Source organism: Dendrobium catenatum, unplaced genomic scaffold, assembly GCF_001605985.2.
Source record: "Dendrobium catenatum unplaced genomic scaffold, ASM160598v2 fragScaff_scaffold_51, whole genome shotgun sequence".
Classification (NCBI taxonomy): Eukaryota; Viridiplantae; Streptophyta; class Magnoliopsida; order Asparagales; family Orchidaceae; genus Dendrobium; species Dendrobium catenatum.
Genome location: NW_021318513.1, coordinates 373,680 through 390,590, shown reverse-complemented (window position 1 = coordinate 390,590; position 16,911 = coordinate 373,680). Strand labels below are relative to the sequence as shown.

Here is a 16,911-nt window from a genome sequence, read left to right as displayed (position 1 = left end):
TACCGGCATATAAAACGCCGCAAAGTATATGTAGAAACCCCACGAACTAGCTTGTGACGCAAAGTAGACGCCGGTAATTACCGGCGGACGGTGCGCCGGTAATGTCGCCGGTGGGTTCCGACAGAATAAAGCCAACGGTACATACGATACGATTCGTTATATCGTCGTTTCCGGTGAACTTCCGGTGCCAAATCCGTCGGAAACCTGTAGTATTGACAAAAAAAAAATTCCTTCCCAGCCAACAATCAAATTTCCACACCTGCAAACCAATACAAATAACAATTCCACAACAATTCAATTGTAACATTACAACATATCAACAGTTTCACAACAGTTTATAACATTAAAAGAAGCAGTTAAGTACTAACAATCAACTAAAAATATCACATTAAAAGAAACTGTTCAATAAAACATGTTCACAGAAATAAACAAGTTCATATTAACTAAATTAAACTACTCTGACTCCGTCGACTCCTCCTCAGGTGGAGCTACATCTTTTCCACTCAGCTGCTCCCTCATCTTGCGCATTTCATCCAACATAATTATTAATCAGTAAAATATTCTTTTAGGAAATATTTATCAAATAAAATCAAACTATAGATAATGTCAATTAATTTAAGTTAATAATATTTTAATTGATTATTTAATACAATAGCTTTTATACAAAAATCAATTCATAATGATAATTATTTCTTAATTAACATTTCTATCAATTGGTATACATAATTAAATTTTGATAATTATTTTTTAAAAAAACAAATCTTCCTATGCTTTATTATCCACCATTGCCTATACTTCAAAATTTATATTCTAATTTGTATTTGTCAACGCTCTTTGTACAACCCCTATGTAGTAAAAATTATTATGTTCCGAGTTCGGACATAACTTACGTTCAGACTCCAATTAGTACCTACTACATAGCCTGTATATTGCATACAATTTTGCACAACATATAAAAATTGTACAATCTGTGTCTGAACTCTACACATAAAATTTCTCTTAGGGTGGGGTTTGCTTTTGCTCATTGCTCTTCTTATTTATGTGTTTTGTGTGAAGCAACTTTGTAAGACTCAATTGTATTCCTACAAGGTATTATCTTTTGCTGTCTCGTGCGACCAACATCTACATAATCGTGCTTGAGCTCACCTTTGGCCGGTTGCCAATGCAGATAGAAGAACATGTTATTTTCCTCATTTTCTCTAGCGCTTAAGCTCCGCAGATCTTGTAAACCCGTCGAACTTCAGGATTTATTAAATCAGGATTTAGAGCTAAAAGGGGAAAACACCTTTGTACTAATAATTTAATTAATTATTTAAGTATTATTTAATAAGATTTACTTAATTATTAATATTTTAAATTATATTAAATTATTAATTAGTTAACCAAAAATAAGGGTCTAGGGTTTGTTTTTTTTTGCTTCTATTTGTTCGTTGCTGTTCGGCTTCGTTCCCTCGCATTAGTGTTGAGTTTTGCGCGAGTCTGTTCTTCGGCTCCCTCGACGACGTTCCCTTACGACATTTTGATCGGAAGCAACGACGGGAGCTCGCTCGCCGTAAAGCTAGCTTTCTCCCTTTCGCGCGCTTCTTCAGCCAAATCCCGTAAATCCGCCGAACCAAAGTACTTGGTAAATCCGGGATTTACCACGAAAAGGGGTATTTTCTCGTCAACTGCGGCTCCCATTTACCGTGATATTTGATTTTGCGTTTTTGGCCGTTTGGCGGGATTTAGCTCAAAACCTGCCTAAATCCTGCATCCAAACAACCCCTGAGTTATATTGCATGGAAATCTAAGTACACTCTTTAGCAGAATCATGGGAAAAGCAAAGCCAAGTGTCTCTAAGAAGCTTAAGCGGGGTTTGGACTTCAAAGTTAGTTTCTTTGTTTCTCCCAATTTATCTATATTGCACGCTTTTCAATGCTATTTACCGCTAATCTCATGATTTATATTAGAAAATAAAACGCAAAGTTGGAAGGAGATTGCCTCCTCCTAAGAACTCTACGGATACAAGCATCAAATCCAAAGGTAGATAGTGTCCCTGAGTTTTGGACTTTTAGCTGGTTGATAAACTATATAATCTTCCAGAAGCAAAGTTTTGTACTAATTTCGTTTGTTTGTGCATGAGCAGCAATTATTCTTCCGGAGCAGAGCGTGGCTACTGAGAAAGCAGGTTTGGCAGTTAACAATAAGGGTTTGACTTTGAGAGAGCTCCTTCAGCAGACATCGCATCATAATGCTAAGATACGGAGGGGTAATTGTGTTCTAGTATTGTCGAAACCTTAAATTTGCTTTACTCTTTTAATTCCTGTGTTTCATACTTTACCTTCGTGTGGATAACAAGTAGGATTAGCTTCTTATAAGCTTTATTTTAACAAATAATCGTATTCTTTATGGTTGTGTTTTGAAATGCAAAAAACTTTGAAAAGATTAAATCTATGTTTGCAAATTCCAAAGCAATAGGATTTCATTTAATGCCTTTCACTTCCTTCAGTCTTTACTAAGACTATTGGTTTTGGCTTGTTTTAATGGATTTAGGTGATTAAATCCCCCTTCAGTCCTTTAGTTCAGCCAAACTTAATTTAAGGCTATTGAATTTATCTAAACCTCTAATCCTAATTTTTTTTTTCAATTCTGTAGTCTTGTAATCGTTCAAACTCTTGGATTAACCAAATCCTATAAGAGAGTGAGATCAAGAGAGATCAGCCGAGGATTAAACATATTGATTGTCAAATCATAATGTTTTGCCAACATTCCATGCACACAAGAGAGCAAAGCCAAATACCTTTTATTCCATGTTATGAAATTCAACAACAAAAAATGTCAACTATAGAAAACTATGGTGAGATTGAAAATTTTGACCTCTAAACAATTATATTGATGTGGTGATACTAATATGCTATCCCTAATCTTTGTCATGATGCTTTCAATCATGCATTGGCGTATTTCGAAACAAAGAAATATTAACAAGTCAATTAAAGAGAAGAGTCTAGATCATCATTATATTTACAAAGATATTAAGAGATTATAACTTTATTGTAGATATAGTTTTCACTGCTAGATTTGATATCACATCAAGGTCTTAGAATAATGGTAAATTGCCTGAACATATGACCTCCAAATGTACTTAAACTTTAAATGAATATATATTTTTTGACTAAAGTCAGCACAAGAGAAGGGAGAAAACACATGAGAAAAAAAAAGAACCAAAATAACTATGATTTATTGATTACAGAAGGTATGAGTGGAAAAATCTTTAAAGATCTATTATAATCACATTTATTTTACATAAATACTATTGCTTTATAGTGTGGAAAGTTTCCACCATCTCCATGATGAAATTTTTGGAATCATCCAAAGTGCCTCCTAGGGGTGCCATAATATGGATGTAGTTAGCCTAGGTGAAATCTAAAGATATTAAGATAAAAATAACCATATTGATATCGGGACCAATTTGCTACAGTGAGCACACAAACATACATATTGACCATTACATTGACCATGAAGCTCAATTATGGTATTCTTCTTTAATGTGTAGAGCTTGAGTCATCTCTATTCTCTTCAGGTTAAAAAGATTGGAGTATTGGACTTAGAAAAGTGAAGGCTGCTATAGTTATTCAACATCTAATGTTCAATTTAAATCTTTTATGTGTATCCATATATTATTATTAACCAGCCTCTTCAGTCAATTAAGTATCTTTTGTGACTCATTCATCAAGAATGTCTTGTATCTTCACTTGATCAAGTATCTGTAGCGACTCAAACATCAAGGATATCTTCAAATTTGGTTACGTTGTGTGTTCTCCGTCATGGTAGTAATTTTGGAATAGGAGACTAGTGAGCCAATGAATATTCTCGACGAAGGAGCAGGGCAAGGAAGGCTTCAAATGTACAAACTAGTTATAATTTGGTTATGATTGTCGGCAAGCTCAAGTAATTTGGTTATGATGCATGGTAATATGTGCATTCGATGAACAATATCTTCAAATGTACAAAATAGTTATAATTGTTGGCAAAGGAAAGGATGGATAGAAGCCATAAAGATCTAAGCGTGAAAATTAACATTATTTCCATTATTTAGCAAAATATTGTCATAACAAGTTTCAAATATTTCACAAGATGTTGCCATCAATAAAAAACTAGCACGTATGAATAACACTTTTTTATTAAGAAACAGTGGGAATTTGATGAGGACATCAAGACATGGAAAGTTTATTAGAGGCGTGGTCGTCGATCTACGACCACGATTACATCGCGCTACTTTTGATTTTCATATTTATGATTGCTGTATTATTTTTATGAAGTTTATTATGCTTTTCCCTTTTTTGCCCTTAAGGGCTTAGGTACGTGTAAGCCCTAGGGGCATTGTAGTACTTTTTATTTTCTCATTGTATGGGCTATTTAAAGCCTCCCTCTTCTTCTTTGAGGGATAATGAATGAATTATAAGAAAATTCTTACACATGTGTTCTTTGAGTTGTGAAAGTTCTAGGAGAGAGCTTCAGAGAGATCCATAGGGAGGGAAAACAGATCACCCACCACCACCAATCTTAGAGACGGTCGGGTTCGTGGTTTGTTTTATTGTTTTTTTCTTTCAATCTCTTTTCCTTCTAGCCGCCGGATTCCCCTAGCCACCCCCACCTTGCCGCCGGCCAACGTCTCCCACCACCAAACCATTCAATCCACAAACCCTAAACCAAACCCTATTCCAAACCGCCGGCCACCCCTTTGCTTTCCCCTCCCTCATCAATTGTCATTACACCTTTCCTAAATTAGCTCTACATATTTTAGGAAACTCAAATAATTACAAATTCAAATCTATTTAAATTTGAAATTATTACCTAAAATATAAATCCTATTTTAGGAAAATTTCCAAATCCCTTCCTATTTGAATTTTAAATTAAATTGGGATGAGATATTTCTTCCCAAATTTAATTCCTTAAATTAGGAAGGCTTTAAATGCTTCCATAAACTCTCCTTTTCCCCCATGCCGCCGGCCCCTTTCCCTTCAACATTCCTTTTCTCTCCCAAGGCTCCTCTAAGGAAAGGATTGGAAGCTTACCTAATTTAGATCCTCTTAAATTTGGAAAGATTTCAAACTCCAAATTAAATTTGAATTTGAATCCTTTCTTAAATTAAGATGGATTCAATTTGAAAAATTTCCTATTATCCCAAATTTGAATTTAATTAGACATTTCCCTTTAAATCTCTTTCCAAATTTAATAACCTTAGATTGGAAAGAATTCAAATCCCAATTAATACCTTCATGAATGACCAGCCTCCCCCTTTTTTTCTCCCCTTTCCCATTAAAACCCTTCCCTAATTTGAATCCAATCAAGCTCCAATCATCTAGCCGCCCCCCCTACCTCTCTCATATCCCATTAATTTCCCTAAAATTAATTCCCAATCAATCCCGTAACTCCCCTCAGCCCTAGCCATCTTCCCCATGCCTCCCACCTCTTGGTTTTCTTCCTCTGTTGGATTCCTAAGTGCTGTCCAGATTTCTGGGCACAATCTGCACGTTGTCTAGTAAGTTCCAGATTTTCTTCTTGCTGCCCATCAACTCCAGCAAAGGGAAATCAACCATGTTGCTGCCATAACCCTCCGACTGCTGCCTGAAGCCTTCATATTGTTGCTGTTCAGATTTTCCAAGTTATAAGATTGCTATTCACAGGTTTCTGCAGCCACCGACTGCTGTCCAAGCTTGCGGGAAGGTTCCTAAGTGCCGTCTCCTCAAAGAACGCCTGTCAAACAGCTATGCCGATTCCGGAACTTCGTTCTTACAGTTTTTTTTCGAGTTTAACCTCGACAAGGGTGAACTCTTTTCTTCTCTTATTCCTTCTTCATTGATCCTTACTTGTGGTTTTGATTGAATCATGCAAAAATCATGCAACACTTCGCTAAAGCCTAGTAAATGTAGGGGAGTTGAGTGAGAGAACCTCACATGCCTAATCTTATTGTTAGATTAGGGATTTCTTGTTGAAAGCTATTTCGTATGCAATGTCAGGAGTAATTGATTGTTATGTGGTTTTTATTTTTCGCAAGTGACTTGGCCTAAGCTTTTGTTACTGCTATTTGTGTTTTATTTCATTGTCTAAATCACCATCAAGCTTTAGCTAACTTGATCTTAATCATCAAGCATGCAAAATCCTTATTTAAATCATATTTTCATATTTGTCCTCCATCAGAATTTATATGAGAGTGTAATTTTTGGTATTGAAACTAAATTTATGGTGAAACTTCTTTTTATTGTGCTATAAAATCATAAAAATTGAAAGGTAAAATTTGTCAATAACAATTGGATCGTTCATGCTTTATGGACTATAATATTCATAAAACCTAGTAGTTGGAACAAGGCTAGTGGTGGTTATGATGCTGCATGGATTTGAGGGATAAGTATTGAAGAAGTTGTTGGAAATCATGTTTTGTGTGCTAGGAATGATAATATTGAGATTGATGTTTGGTTAAACTACTGATTGAATGAGAAGTTATTACATTAGAAAGATGGTTTGTGTAATAGCTATTGAACTTAGGTAGATGCACTAAAGATGTAGGGAGATGGAATTTATATGAAATGACTAGGAAGAATAAATGATAAACTTTAGTTTAAATAGCTTGAAGTGGAAAAAAACTTGTGCATACTAGGTTAAAAATTTCAATCGACATTGTACATGAAACATTGGAGGAGGATTCATAAAGAGTACAATGAAAAGTTTAAATAGGTTAATGATTATAATGATGATTTTCACTAAATGAAACTTTTGTTGAATAAAAAAAAAATCAGAATAAGCTGTTCGCTTGATGTGCATGGGTTGATATTAGTGCCTTCAACACTTAAAGAACTCGTGCTGTTTTGTGGGAAGAGTAAGTTGATATTTTAACGGCGAAGATGGAAAGCCTTAGAAGAGTGTCAAAGATTGATAGTTTGTTGTTTTTGTGTTTCAATATTTTCTTCAAACTCAAGTGCAATCTATTGAAGTCATAAAATGATGGAGAAGAAGACTTGGCATAGATTTGGGGATTGATTTTTATTGATTCCTTTTATGGTTTGTTAATGTTTGCTGAATCTCAGTATTGTTTATGCGGATCAGTTAAGTTTCATAATTACAACACGCTACTTGTTACAAATGTAGTTCTGAGTTCCATTTTGTGCCAATCTTTATTTACTTTATGTTTTGATGGGCTTTAATATGTCTTTTTATCTTTTTTCTGGTGCTTTCTGCAGCTGCATTAGCAGGTATTAGAGATTTGGTGTCAAAACACCCATCAGAGTTTAAACTTCACAAGCTTGCCTTGATAGAAAAGCTACGGGAGCGCATTTGTGACAATGACAAGGTGGTTCGGGAAACATTATATCAAATCTTAAAGACTGTTATCTTTCCTTCCCTGAAAGAGGTAGTTGATCTTTATTCTTTCTTTCTTCATTCTCTTTTGCCTCTGTGCTATATCCTTCAAATTTATTTTCTTCTATCTGGGTGTTTTGCAATTTCTTCATTTTTTGTTAGCAAAATAGTTTAAGCGGTTGCAATGACATACTGGTGTATTGGGGTTTTACATAAAAATGCCTATGCATTGTTGGAACTTGTTTCATTTGGCTTTTGTGCTTCTTTTTCTAAAATTATCAACCCACCTGAATTACTTATTTTTATTACGGTACACTAAGACTAGGATGTGGTACATCCATCTCGGTATATCTATGGGACCATATTTTCCTTAATTCTCTGACTTAGGTTTGGAATAATAATGTTGTGAAGATACTAAAATATTTATTTTTCTATTCATTATTCTTTTACCTTGTTAGCACATTCATTAGTCTTCCCAATTCTGCACTTTGACATGATTTGTCTGCCTAGATAAAAGTTTTGCTCTAATTTTTTATTTCTATGATTCTAACTATTTACTTGGTTTTTTTCTCTTTTTCAGGATGTACCCGGGCCCATAATATCTTTATTAATGGCTTATGTATTCAATGCAATGACACATATTGCAGTTGATATCCGCCTAATGGCTTTTAAATTTTTTGAACTCATTGTTCTTAATTATCCCTCTTCCTTTACCATATATACTGATCAGGTTCGTATGCCAGTGCTTTTAGCTTTTATATTAGATTGGCTTGATACTTAAATTAGTAAAATTGTAGCTTCTATAATTCATTTAACTTCTGAAGTATGTGTCGGCTTGATTCTTTGATTAATCAAACTATAGTGTCGATAACAACATTACTTTATATTCTATAACGAATGCTATGGCTTTTGTTTCTTGCAGTTCTTGATTTTTATCTTTTTGAACTATTGCTTTTCAAATTGATTGTTGATCTTTATTTTAGTTGGGGCTGTTTGGTTCCCTGAAAAAGGAATACATGCAGTGTAAAAGGAATACTTTGGAATTGTTTGGATGATTGTAAAAGGAATGCATGAGATTATTATTTTTATTTGGTTTGAAGTAAAATGAATGTAATGTAAAGTGCAAAAAGGTTGTGGTTGGGGGGTGGCCGGCGGGTGGCAGGCGGTGGTTGACGTTGGTCTGTGGCCATTGGTGGGCGGTGGCGGTTGACAGTGGCAATGACGATGAGTTTCCGGTGTATTTGAAAATCACCCAAATATGAGGAATTCTAAATATACTGGATTTGAACTAGAGGGTAAATTCCTTTTACTTCAAAAATTTTACTCTGTATTCCTTTTACTTCAAACCAAACACCAATATTTTCAAAACCTCTACATTTGGAATATTTTACACCTTTTTGCAACAAACCAAACTGCCCCTTAGTAATTTCATATGAACAGGATTTTAACTCTGTCTGGCATGCTTATGTAGAGTCACACAAATGCAAATTATAATGTACATATAACACCCACACTTGAACAAGCACGAAGACTGTAGACATTATTGTTACATGTGCCTGTCACACATTATAGTTGGTTCCTTCCTGTGCACATTCCTGCGGTTGGACGGATTCCAACACCTTGAACAGCCACAATTTTCTTTTCCCTATTTTGGAAGCCTGCTATAGATGCCACAACACAGCCTGTACCAGAACTGCAGTCCATGAACCGGCTAACAATGGATAAAGATTGCTTACAATAGCCGGGGTTCCTGCACCATGAAAGCAGTTAGCTGTCCAGCTCCTCTGTGCCTGCTTTTCACAAGCTGAGAGCTGCAAGAAGCTGGGTTGCGTGCTCCCAGCTGCTCGCCAACATATCCTCCCCTGCTCATGAGTTGTAAGAACACTCAAAGAGGATCTTCTTGCCATTCTTCCTTGCTCCCGCCACTTGGAAGTGAATCTCTCGGCTGCCTACTTGCTGCAGCTGCCTAGAAGTGGCTAAGCAACTTCTGTTCCACCTTCCACCAACCACCCAGAGAGTGCCTTCCTAGTTCCGAAGTTGATTTTGGTGGAGTCACATACTCCACTACAAACTCCTTCTCCATCCATCCATGATGAGGGAATCCTCCCCAAATAGGAAAATTTGAGATTTATTTTGTCAAAACTGCGGGAAAACATTAATAGGTGTTACTATAAATAGAGTCCAAGCCCACAAAAAACGAATGCAAAATTACAAAAATATCCTACTGAAGAACATAGAAACAGTCCCCAAAGAAAATTACTCATTTAACATTTTTTTAAGTTTTTGCTATGTTCATCTGGTTATTGTCACATGCTTTGCAGTTAGAACTAGTTAACTCCTTAGGTTCTTAGATATCTTCAGCATCTTGATTTGTGTTATCCTAGCAATTTTGTGTCAGCATACTAAAACTCTTTGACAATTCATTTATAGGGAGGTTGAGCTCAATTCAAATGTATGCTATGTATGGTGTTAGTAAAGCAACACTATGACTATTGGGCTACTAGAGCTATCCTGATTAGTTCTCCATTTGTAGAGGTTTGTAGGTTAGTGAAGGTTTTTATATGCGCATGTTGGGAATTTAACATTCTATGATGTATGTACATATTATTTTTTATTTTTTCACTTTCTTGTCTGGGTTAGTGGGTTGCATAGTTTGCATTTATTAAACTTAAGAATTGACAGTGAAAAGTCTTGATTGTACTTTATTGTTCTGTTTATTCCCATGCTAAAATCGATCTTATAAAATTTTGACATTTTTTCTTGTTAATTTAAGAAAAGAGGATACCATTGGTCATCATAAAATGCTTGACCTACACATTTTTGCTGATTTCTTCGACTGTTAATTAGCTGGGGTGTTATCAGTTGCCTCATTGCTTTTAATGTGTTTTCTTTTACTTTTTATAGGTTCTTGACAACTATACTGATATTCTCAGAAATTATCAAATCTATCTACAAGATAAGAGCAACCTCAGGAATGCTCTCGGCGGACTAGTTCATTGCCTTTCCTTATTGGTCAGCAAGAGTGGGGAAGATGATCTTAATGAACCGGTATGTGTCTTGTATTTCTCTTTCTTGATTAGGATCTCATGTAGACTATGTCTTATGTTGCTCTTTTTGTTTATTTTTGTCTTTATCAAATTTCAATTCAGTTTTGTGTTGGCTTGTTATGAGTTAGTTTTGATTGATTCTTTTGTACTCTCTAATGGGAGTAGAATATAATATTTTTCTACGCAAGAGCCTTACTCTTAAGATGCTTGGTTGTGGGCTTTGAAAGAGCTTTCAGGGAATATGATTGTACAACATCAAGAGAGAAATAAGCTCTTCATAGATTTAGTGGAAGATAAATATATTTAAAAATATTTTTTTTTTCAAAGATTTCTCCAAAATTGTGTAAAGAACTAAATAAAATTTATTTCATGCCATAGCTGAAGTTCCTTAAATACTCTATTAAAGTCATAGCTAACATTGATTTCATTTAGTTCTCAGGGATTTGATATAGGAATTCAATAGGAGTGTAGCTCTAGTTGATGAAAAAATGCCATTTTTCGAAAGGGAAAATGTTATGAGCATTCAACTTTGATTACTTGAGATGCTCAAGAAATCTATTTGGGAATAATTAATTTCATAGAGAGAATATTTATGCTCAATTTTGACTAAACTTTTAGAATGTGGGTCATAAGCTTTCACAATAAAATAATGAAGTATTATTAAGAGAAAATTTCAAGTTGAGGTCTTATAGCATCATTGCTAAGGACATTTATCTCGAATCAAATTCTATGGTTGATACTTATTTGTTGACTCATTGTACAAATCAACATGATTAAATGCAACATTGATGACTAAGATGGATGCGATTTAATGAATTATTGACGCAAGCATTCTATTTGCATAAAAGAAAACCGAACTGTCACATGTTCACAAAATGAACTATCTTCATCTATCCGGGATGTTGAAGTTATCCAGAAAGACTCTTCTTTATTGCCCGTCTTGCTACGTGAGGAAACAATTTGCATGCATGAAGGGAATGAAACTTTATGGGGGAGTTCGCAGTACACATATATCAAACAAATGATATATATATATATATATATATATAATGCCGAGAACAATGTTTTACAATGTTGATGAGGGATGTGGGCCAAAAAATAAATTTCTTTTAAAAAGAAAGCCTCCAAACTCCTTCCCATACTGAAGTTGGTGTGCCCGACCCCATGATTTCTCCAATCAGGTGCTCTACCTCGCTCCTATTTCCAAACCCAAATGCTGATCTCCTCGAACCTCCTAAAGCTCGTACGCTAACACTCTGTTCCTATGAGCCTTTCATTGTTTGCAAAAGTAGGCACCATAATGTTTGTCATCCGGCCTCTTAGAAAAAAAGATAAATAGATGATAATAGAATGAAAATATTATACTAAAGCTTCTTTAAGACCATCCTCTACTCCAACATTTTGTTCTTAACTGAATACTTAAGCAGCTCCTCCCATATTTTTCTTTGCTACTCTTTGTCTGCCTCTCTCCCCACACTTTTTCACTCACTCATCCCTTGAAATCTCTTGGCGATGCACAAAAAAGATGAGGGTGACACTTTTAAGCACTGCACGTTCGATTCTTCATGTAATTTGATGCATTGAGGAACAACTTTTTAGGTATATTTTACGTCGTGATCTCTATAAAAATGCACACTTCCCTAAACACCTTTATTGATGTGTTGCGATGAAATTTAAGCTTTGATGCTTTTGCATTTCACTAAAATGCCATCATTGGTATAGAAGATATTTTTACTATCTATTTGTAAAAGAATGCTTCATCAAGATAAAGAAGTGATGTGCTACGACCTCAGTTTTATGTTTGCGAACAAAACAATAAAAAAACTTTCGTCATTTGATGCAGTGAGGAACCCATTTTTAGGTAGATTTTAGGCCATGATCTTGCAAAAAAAAAAGCACTTTCCCTTGAACAATTTTATTGGTGCTGAATGAACTTTTAGGTTTCGGTGCTTTGTACACTGCACCCAAAATGGCTTCATTGGCACGGTGGGATGGCATATTTTTGTTATCCATTTGCAAACGAATGCTGTAAAAAAACGATGAGATATGACCTTGCACTTAAGTTTGCAAGCGAAAGAACAAAAAGACCTTGTAAAACGAGTAAGCATAAGAAAAGTATAAGCATTATATTTGCATGAAGTTTGGGAAAGCTCATCTCTGACAAGGTGTAAATACAAGTAAACTTCAAAGAAAAATGAATCGAGTAATGAATCTTGAAGCATGCTAAAGTGATACATTGGGAAGCATGTACGTGTCACGTTAAAAAACATGCGAATTTACATAATGATATTGTTTGAAGAGACTCAAGGAGAACATGTGATGGGACACATAAAAAAGCGTGCTAAATTGCATATTGAGAAGCATGCAAACCAATGCATCAAGTAGCATGCATTTTAAATCATGTGATTTGATTCTTCAAATGCTGTAACATACACTTGCATGTTTCATAATGAAATACTTATTAAACAAAGATGGAATATTGAATTGAAAATGAGTTCAGATAACACCATTGAAACTCCGGGTGCAAACTAAATCATCTTAAAGCTTGCATTTTATTTTTTATGCAAAGGAATATGAACGCATCCGCTTTGGAAGACATGCTAACAGCTAACTCATCTTTTCTGTGTTGATTATGAACGATCTTATCATCAAAGCCTTAAATTATATTGAGAAATTCGAAATGACACTTGATATTTTCTGAATAATTAAAGCATGCAAAATATTAAAAAAGAAAATAAAAGAAAATTCTTGAAAAAATTATTTAGAAAAAATAAAACAAAAATAAAATAAAATGCAAAATATTCTTACAGTTAAAGGAAAATGTCAATATGGGTACAAAGAAGAAGAACAATCAAAGAAAATTGTATAAAATTTTCTTGATGCTTCTAAAGTTTCAATGTACTTGAGGAGCTATGATTATTGCTAAAAATGCTCAAGGCATTGACCTATGCGATCCTTATTTCGAACTTGATCAAATTGTGTAAGTACTCAGAAATCTACAAAATATAAATAATTGGATATGAATATTTAAGAAATATGAGCTCCACCAAGCTTGATCCTCCACATGTGAGTGTAGTTGTCATGGGTTGCGTTTCGATAACTAGAGTACTAATTAGTAGGCTTTCTCTATTTTTGAAACTATTAGGCCCAATTTTTTGATTTGATCATCTATACATGAAGTAGAGCTGACATGATTTATAATCTCATAATTAGGGCTTGACATATTTGACCTGACTCGAAACCCAACCCAGACCCAATTCAAAAAAATTTGAGTTCTAAGCAACCCGTTTTCCAGATGGGTCGGGTTCGGGTTCAAGATTCTAATCAGTTTCTAAAATCAGGTCGGGTTCGGGTTGACTCGAAATCCCAAAGGTGACTTGAATGCAACCTGGGTGGTGACGACTTGTTGTTCTCTCGTTCTCTTCACAATTTCGCACCCCGCACAACACTCGCACCTCGCACTCAACTGCGCTCGCGCTGCACTCAGCACGCTCGACCGCTCGCACTCGAACCGAGCATGCGTGTTCGCAGTTGGTCACACCCGCATTTCCACCTCGTAACCGCGCTCGCACTCAGCACTTGCTCTCGCTCGCGTAGCTTGCCCCTTGCTCCTCCCCTGCGCGCTTCGTGCACCTCGCATCCAGCCTCGCTTGATGCACAGCTCGGACCAGTGTTAGCGGATCAGGTCGGGTCAACATGGAAACGCTACGGGTCGGGTCTGGGTTTGAATTCCTGACCCGTTTGCCTAATAGGGTAGGGTTTGGGTTGGATTAGTTGAACACCAGTCAATTTGGGGTTGGACTTGAACTCGACCTGAAAACTCATTTTGACACTCCTCTTAATTGCTCTGGATTTGACCCCCCACGTATTAAGGTAGAGTTGATTGGGTTCTTAAGAAGTATTTGTTCAATACTTGATCTTATACGTATGAGTTCGAGACAATGTATAATAATAATAATCTAAGACTTGTTTTTGCACATGTGAGAAAAGAGAAGACATGGTCTACATTTTAGTAATTATCCAAGTGACAAAATAACGATTACATGCACGAGTGCTCTATTGAACTAAAAGGTCAAAGAATGCTTATATAGTAAAAAATGTGAATAAAAATAAAGCGTGGAAAGGAAAAAAATATGATTTAGAAAAATTCCAAACATATTGAAAACTACAAGAATACATTTAGGAATTTTTTGAAAATATTTTGAGCATTTTTTAACCCTCTTTCATTTTGAGGCATGTGATCCTTTTTTTCTTTTTAGGAAATTATTACTCTTGAAAATTCTTAAAAAGAAAAAAAGTATAAAAAAGGCACAATCGTCGATAAAATATGGAATTCCCTCTTAGCACAAATGTTGTTGCTTTGCAAGGAAGTAAACAGCTCACAAGGCTCTCGTGACAGCTATTTTTTAAAACTAACGTGAATGTGCAAGGGAGTTGGTTTGTCTTCCTAAAATCTTAGGAATATCTAATGCAAAGCGTATTATAAATTTATAATCTAGTATTGATGAAATTAAAAGCCTTGCACATGTATATATTTGCTTCTGTTTGATCCTCTATAAGCGAGTAGTTATGGTTGAGAAGGCGCCTAACTTGTTTGTCTTCTTAGCTCGATCCTTCACTCATGAGTAATAGATTTGACAAGATTAAAGCCACAATAATATTCATATGAAAATAAAAGTGCCTTTGCCTCAATTTATGTGCTAATGACATAAATACCCTATACAACATGATATAAAAATTACCTTAAGCTTAGGGATCCCTCAAGCACTCTGAGATGCATATTCTCCAATGATGGGAGCTCGCAGAAGAGCTATGTTAGAGAAGATAACGTTGTTTAAATTATTTTGGTATATTTTGTCTTTTCTTGAATTTGCTGATGCTTTTTTAGCTGTACAATATGCTAATATCTGTACTAATTAGAAATATATGTCAGCAACTGCTTTTATTTGTTAAGTCAGCAGTAATTTCAGAATAGGTAGTGCTTACTCTTATTATGGTGGATTCTGTTATTTATGTCTTATTGCCTGATGCTTTTTTGTTGAGACCTTTATAATACGTTAGTAACCAGTGCTCTTGATTGGATTCTTGCGGAATTGTTGATTTTAAGCTTTTGTATTCGTCTCAATCTCTTCAAGGACTTGCTTACTTAATATTTTCTTGAAATACCGATTTTTAATGCTTGCAGAACATCAACGATAAAAGGTGTTTATACAGTTACACAAGTGAAGCAAACTGCGATGATGCTGGTATAATGATATGTCTTAAAACTTAGCTTGTCTTGTACAATGTGCTTTACCATGTAGAAATTGAGTTTGAGATTTGGATTATGCATTGGAATGTTCTATAGCTATTTTGAGGAGGAAATGCTTACATGTATCTTTAGCTGGATAATTATTTTTATCAAATTTGGTAGTATAGTCAAGTGCCAACGTAAAGAGAAGAGTTGGTGTATAATGAATTTAGAAGAGCTTCTATTAATTCAGGTGCTGGCAACACAGTCTTATTTCCAAGGAGTTTGTGGATTTCATTAAAATCTACTGTTTTATGCTCTATGAACATAGCATTACTGAAAGGTAGGAAAAGCTACATTTTAATCACCAATTTGGAAGTTAATGGTTGTCTAGCTGCAAGGAAGCCATCCTAGTTTGTTTTCTGGCCAAGTAGGTTCTCAGGCATCTTAGGTTTCGTTTGGGACAGCTTCCGTACTGCTTTTTAAAACATCTTTTCAGTACAAAAATTTTAAATTAAAAAATTTTTGTACTAAAAAGCTGTTTTAAAGAACAAGAAGAAAGCCGTCCCAAATGAAGCCTTAGTATGTGCGGTAATTTTCTTATGGCTCTTGTGGCTACGGTAGCAATAATCTGCTATCTTATTATTCTTATATTCTTTTTAAAATAAATTTGTTACCTTTTTTTCTGTAATGACTCTTACCCACTGTAAATTTTTATGACTGCCTTTTCTTTTTCACGAAACTTGTCAGTAATTTCTTCGGCTTTCAAGAGGTTTCAAGATCTTGTGCCAGCATTAGTCAGCTGTTTCCAAGAATCCAGTTCACTGATCCGGTCAATGTCTGCAATTGATACACAATCTTTTGATTGTTTATTATGTACACTGCGGTGTATAAATCTGGCAGTCGCCCTCTTTGTTGATAAGATGAATAAGTTTGATGCAAGGCCTGTACAGTTAACATCACTGCCTGAGGGAGGTCCTGATGGCATGCTTATACTTCTGAAGAAATTATGGGAAACATTTCCAATTGGTCAAATGCACCATTCTACTGCAAAGGTTTACTTTTATGTTCTTTTAATGTCTTTTTATAATGCACCAATCTCAAAATTGCTTTGGCCTTTTGTCCATGACACTTGTCTTCTTATGTGTTGGGTCAATATGGCATTGCATTTGACTTATTTATGTGTGATTTTATCCTCTTTCTCAATTTTTTGTTTTCTTGGACCAAAGATTATGTGTTCTTACAAGCAATTATGACATTTAAGTGCCGTTGCAAATTTAGAATTTCCTCTTTGCTGTT

At 35.1% G+C, this 16,911-nt stretch overlaps 1 protein-coding gene across 1 annotated transcript in view; it reads left to right on the top strand.

Moving 5' to 3' along the window:
* The first annotated feature begins 1,592 nt into the window (after positions 1-1,592).
* The window catches only part of LOC110106252, a 50,617-nt gene continuing 35,298 nt past the window's right edge, over positions 1,593-16,911 (top strand). Inside the window, exons 1-9 of the mRNA XM_028694187.1 lie at positions 1,593-1,652; positions 1,807-1,867; positions 1,950-2,022; positions 2,126-2,248; positions 7,218-7,387; positions 7,916-8,065; positions 10,240-10,383; positions 15,568-15,628; positions 16,363-16,667. Coding sequence (XP_028550020.1) covers positions 1,811-1,867; positions 1,950-2,022; positions 2,126-2,248; positions 7,218-7,387; positions 7,916-8,065; positions 10,240-10,383; positions 15,568-15,628; positions 16,363-16,667 — 1,083 coding nt within the window. The 5' untranslated portion in view covers positions 1,593-1,652; positions 1,807-1,810. The remainder of the gene's footprint in view (positions 1,653-1,806; positions 1,868-1,949; positions 2,023-2,125; positions 2,249-7,217; positions 7,388-7,915; positions 8,066-10,239; positions 10,384-15,567; positions 15,629-16,362; positions 16,668-16,911) is intronic.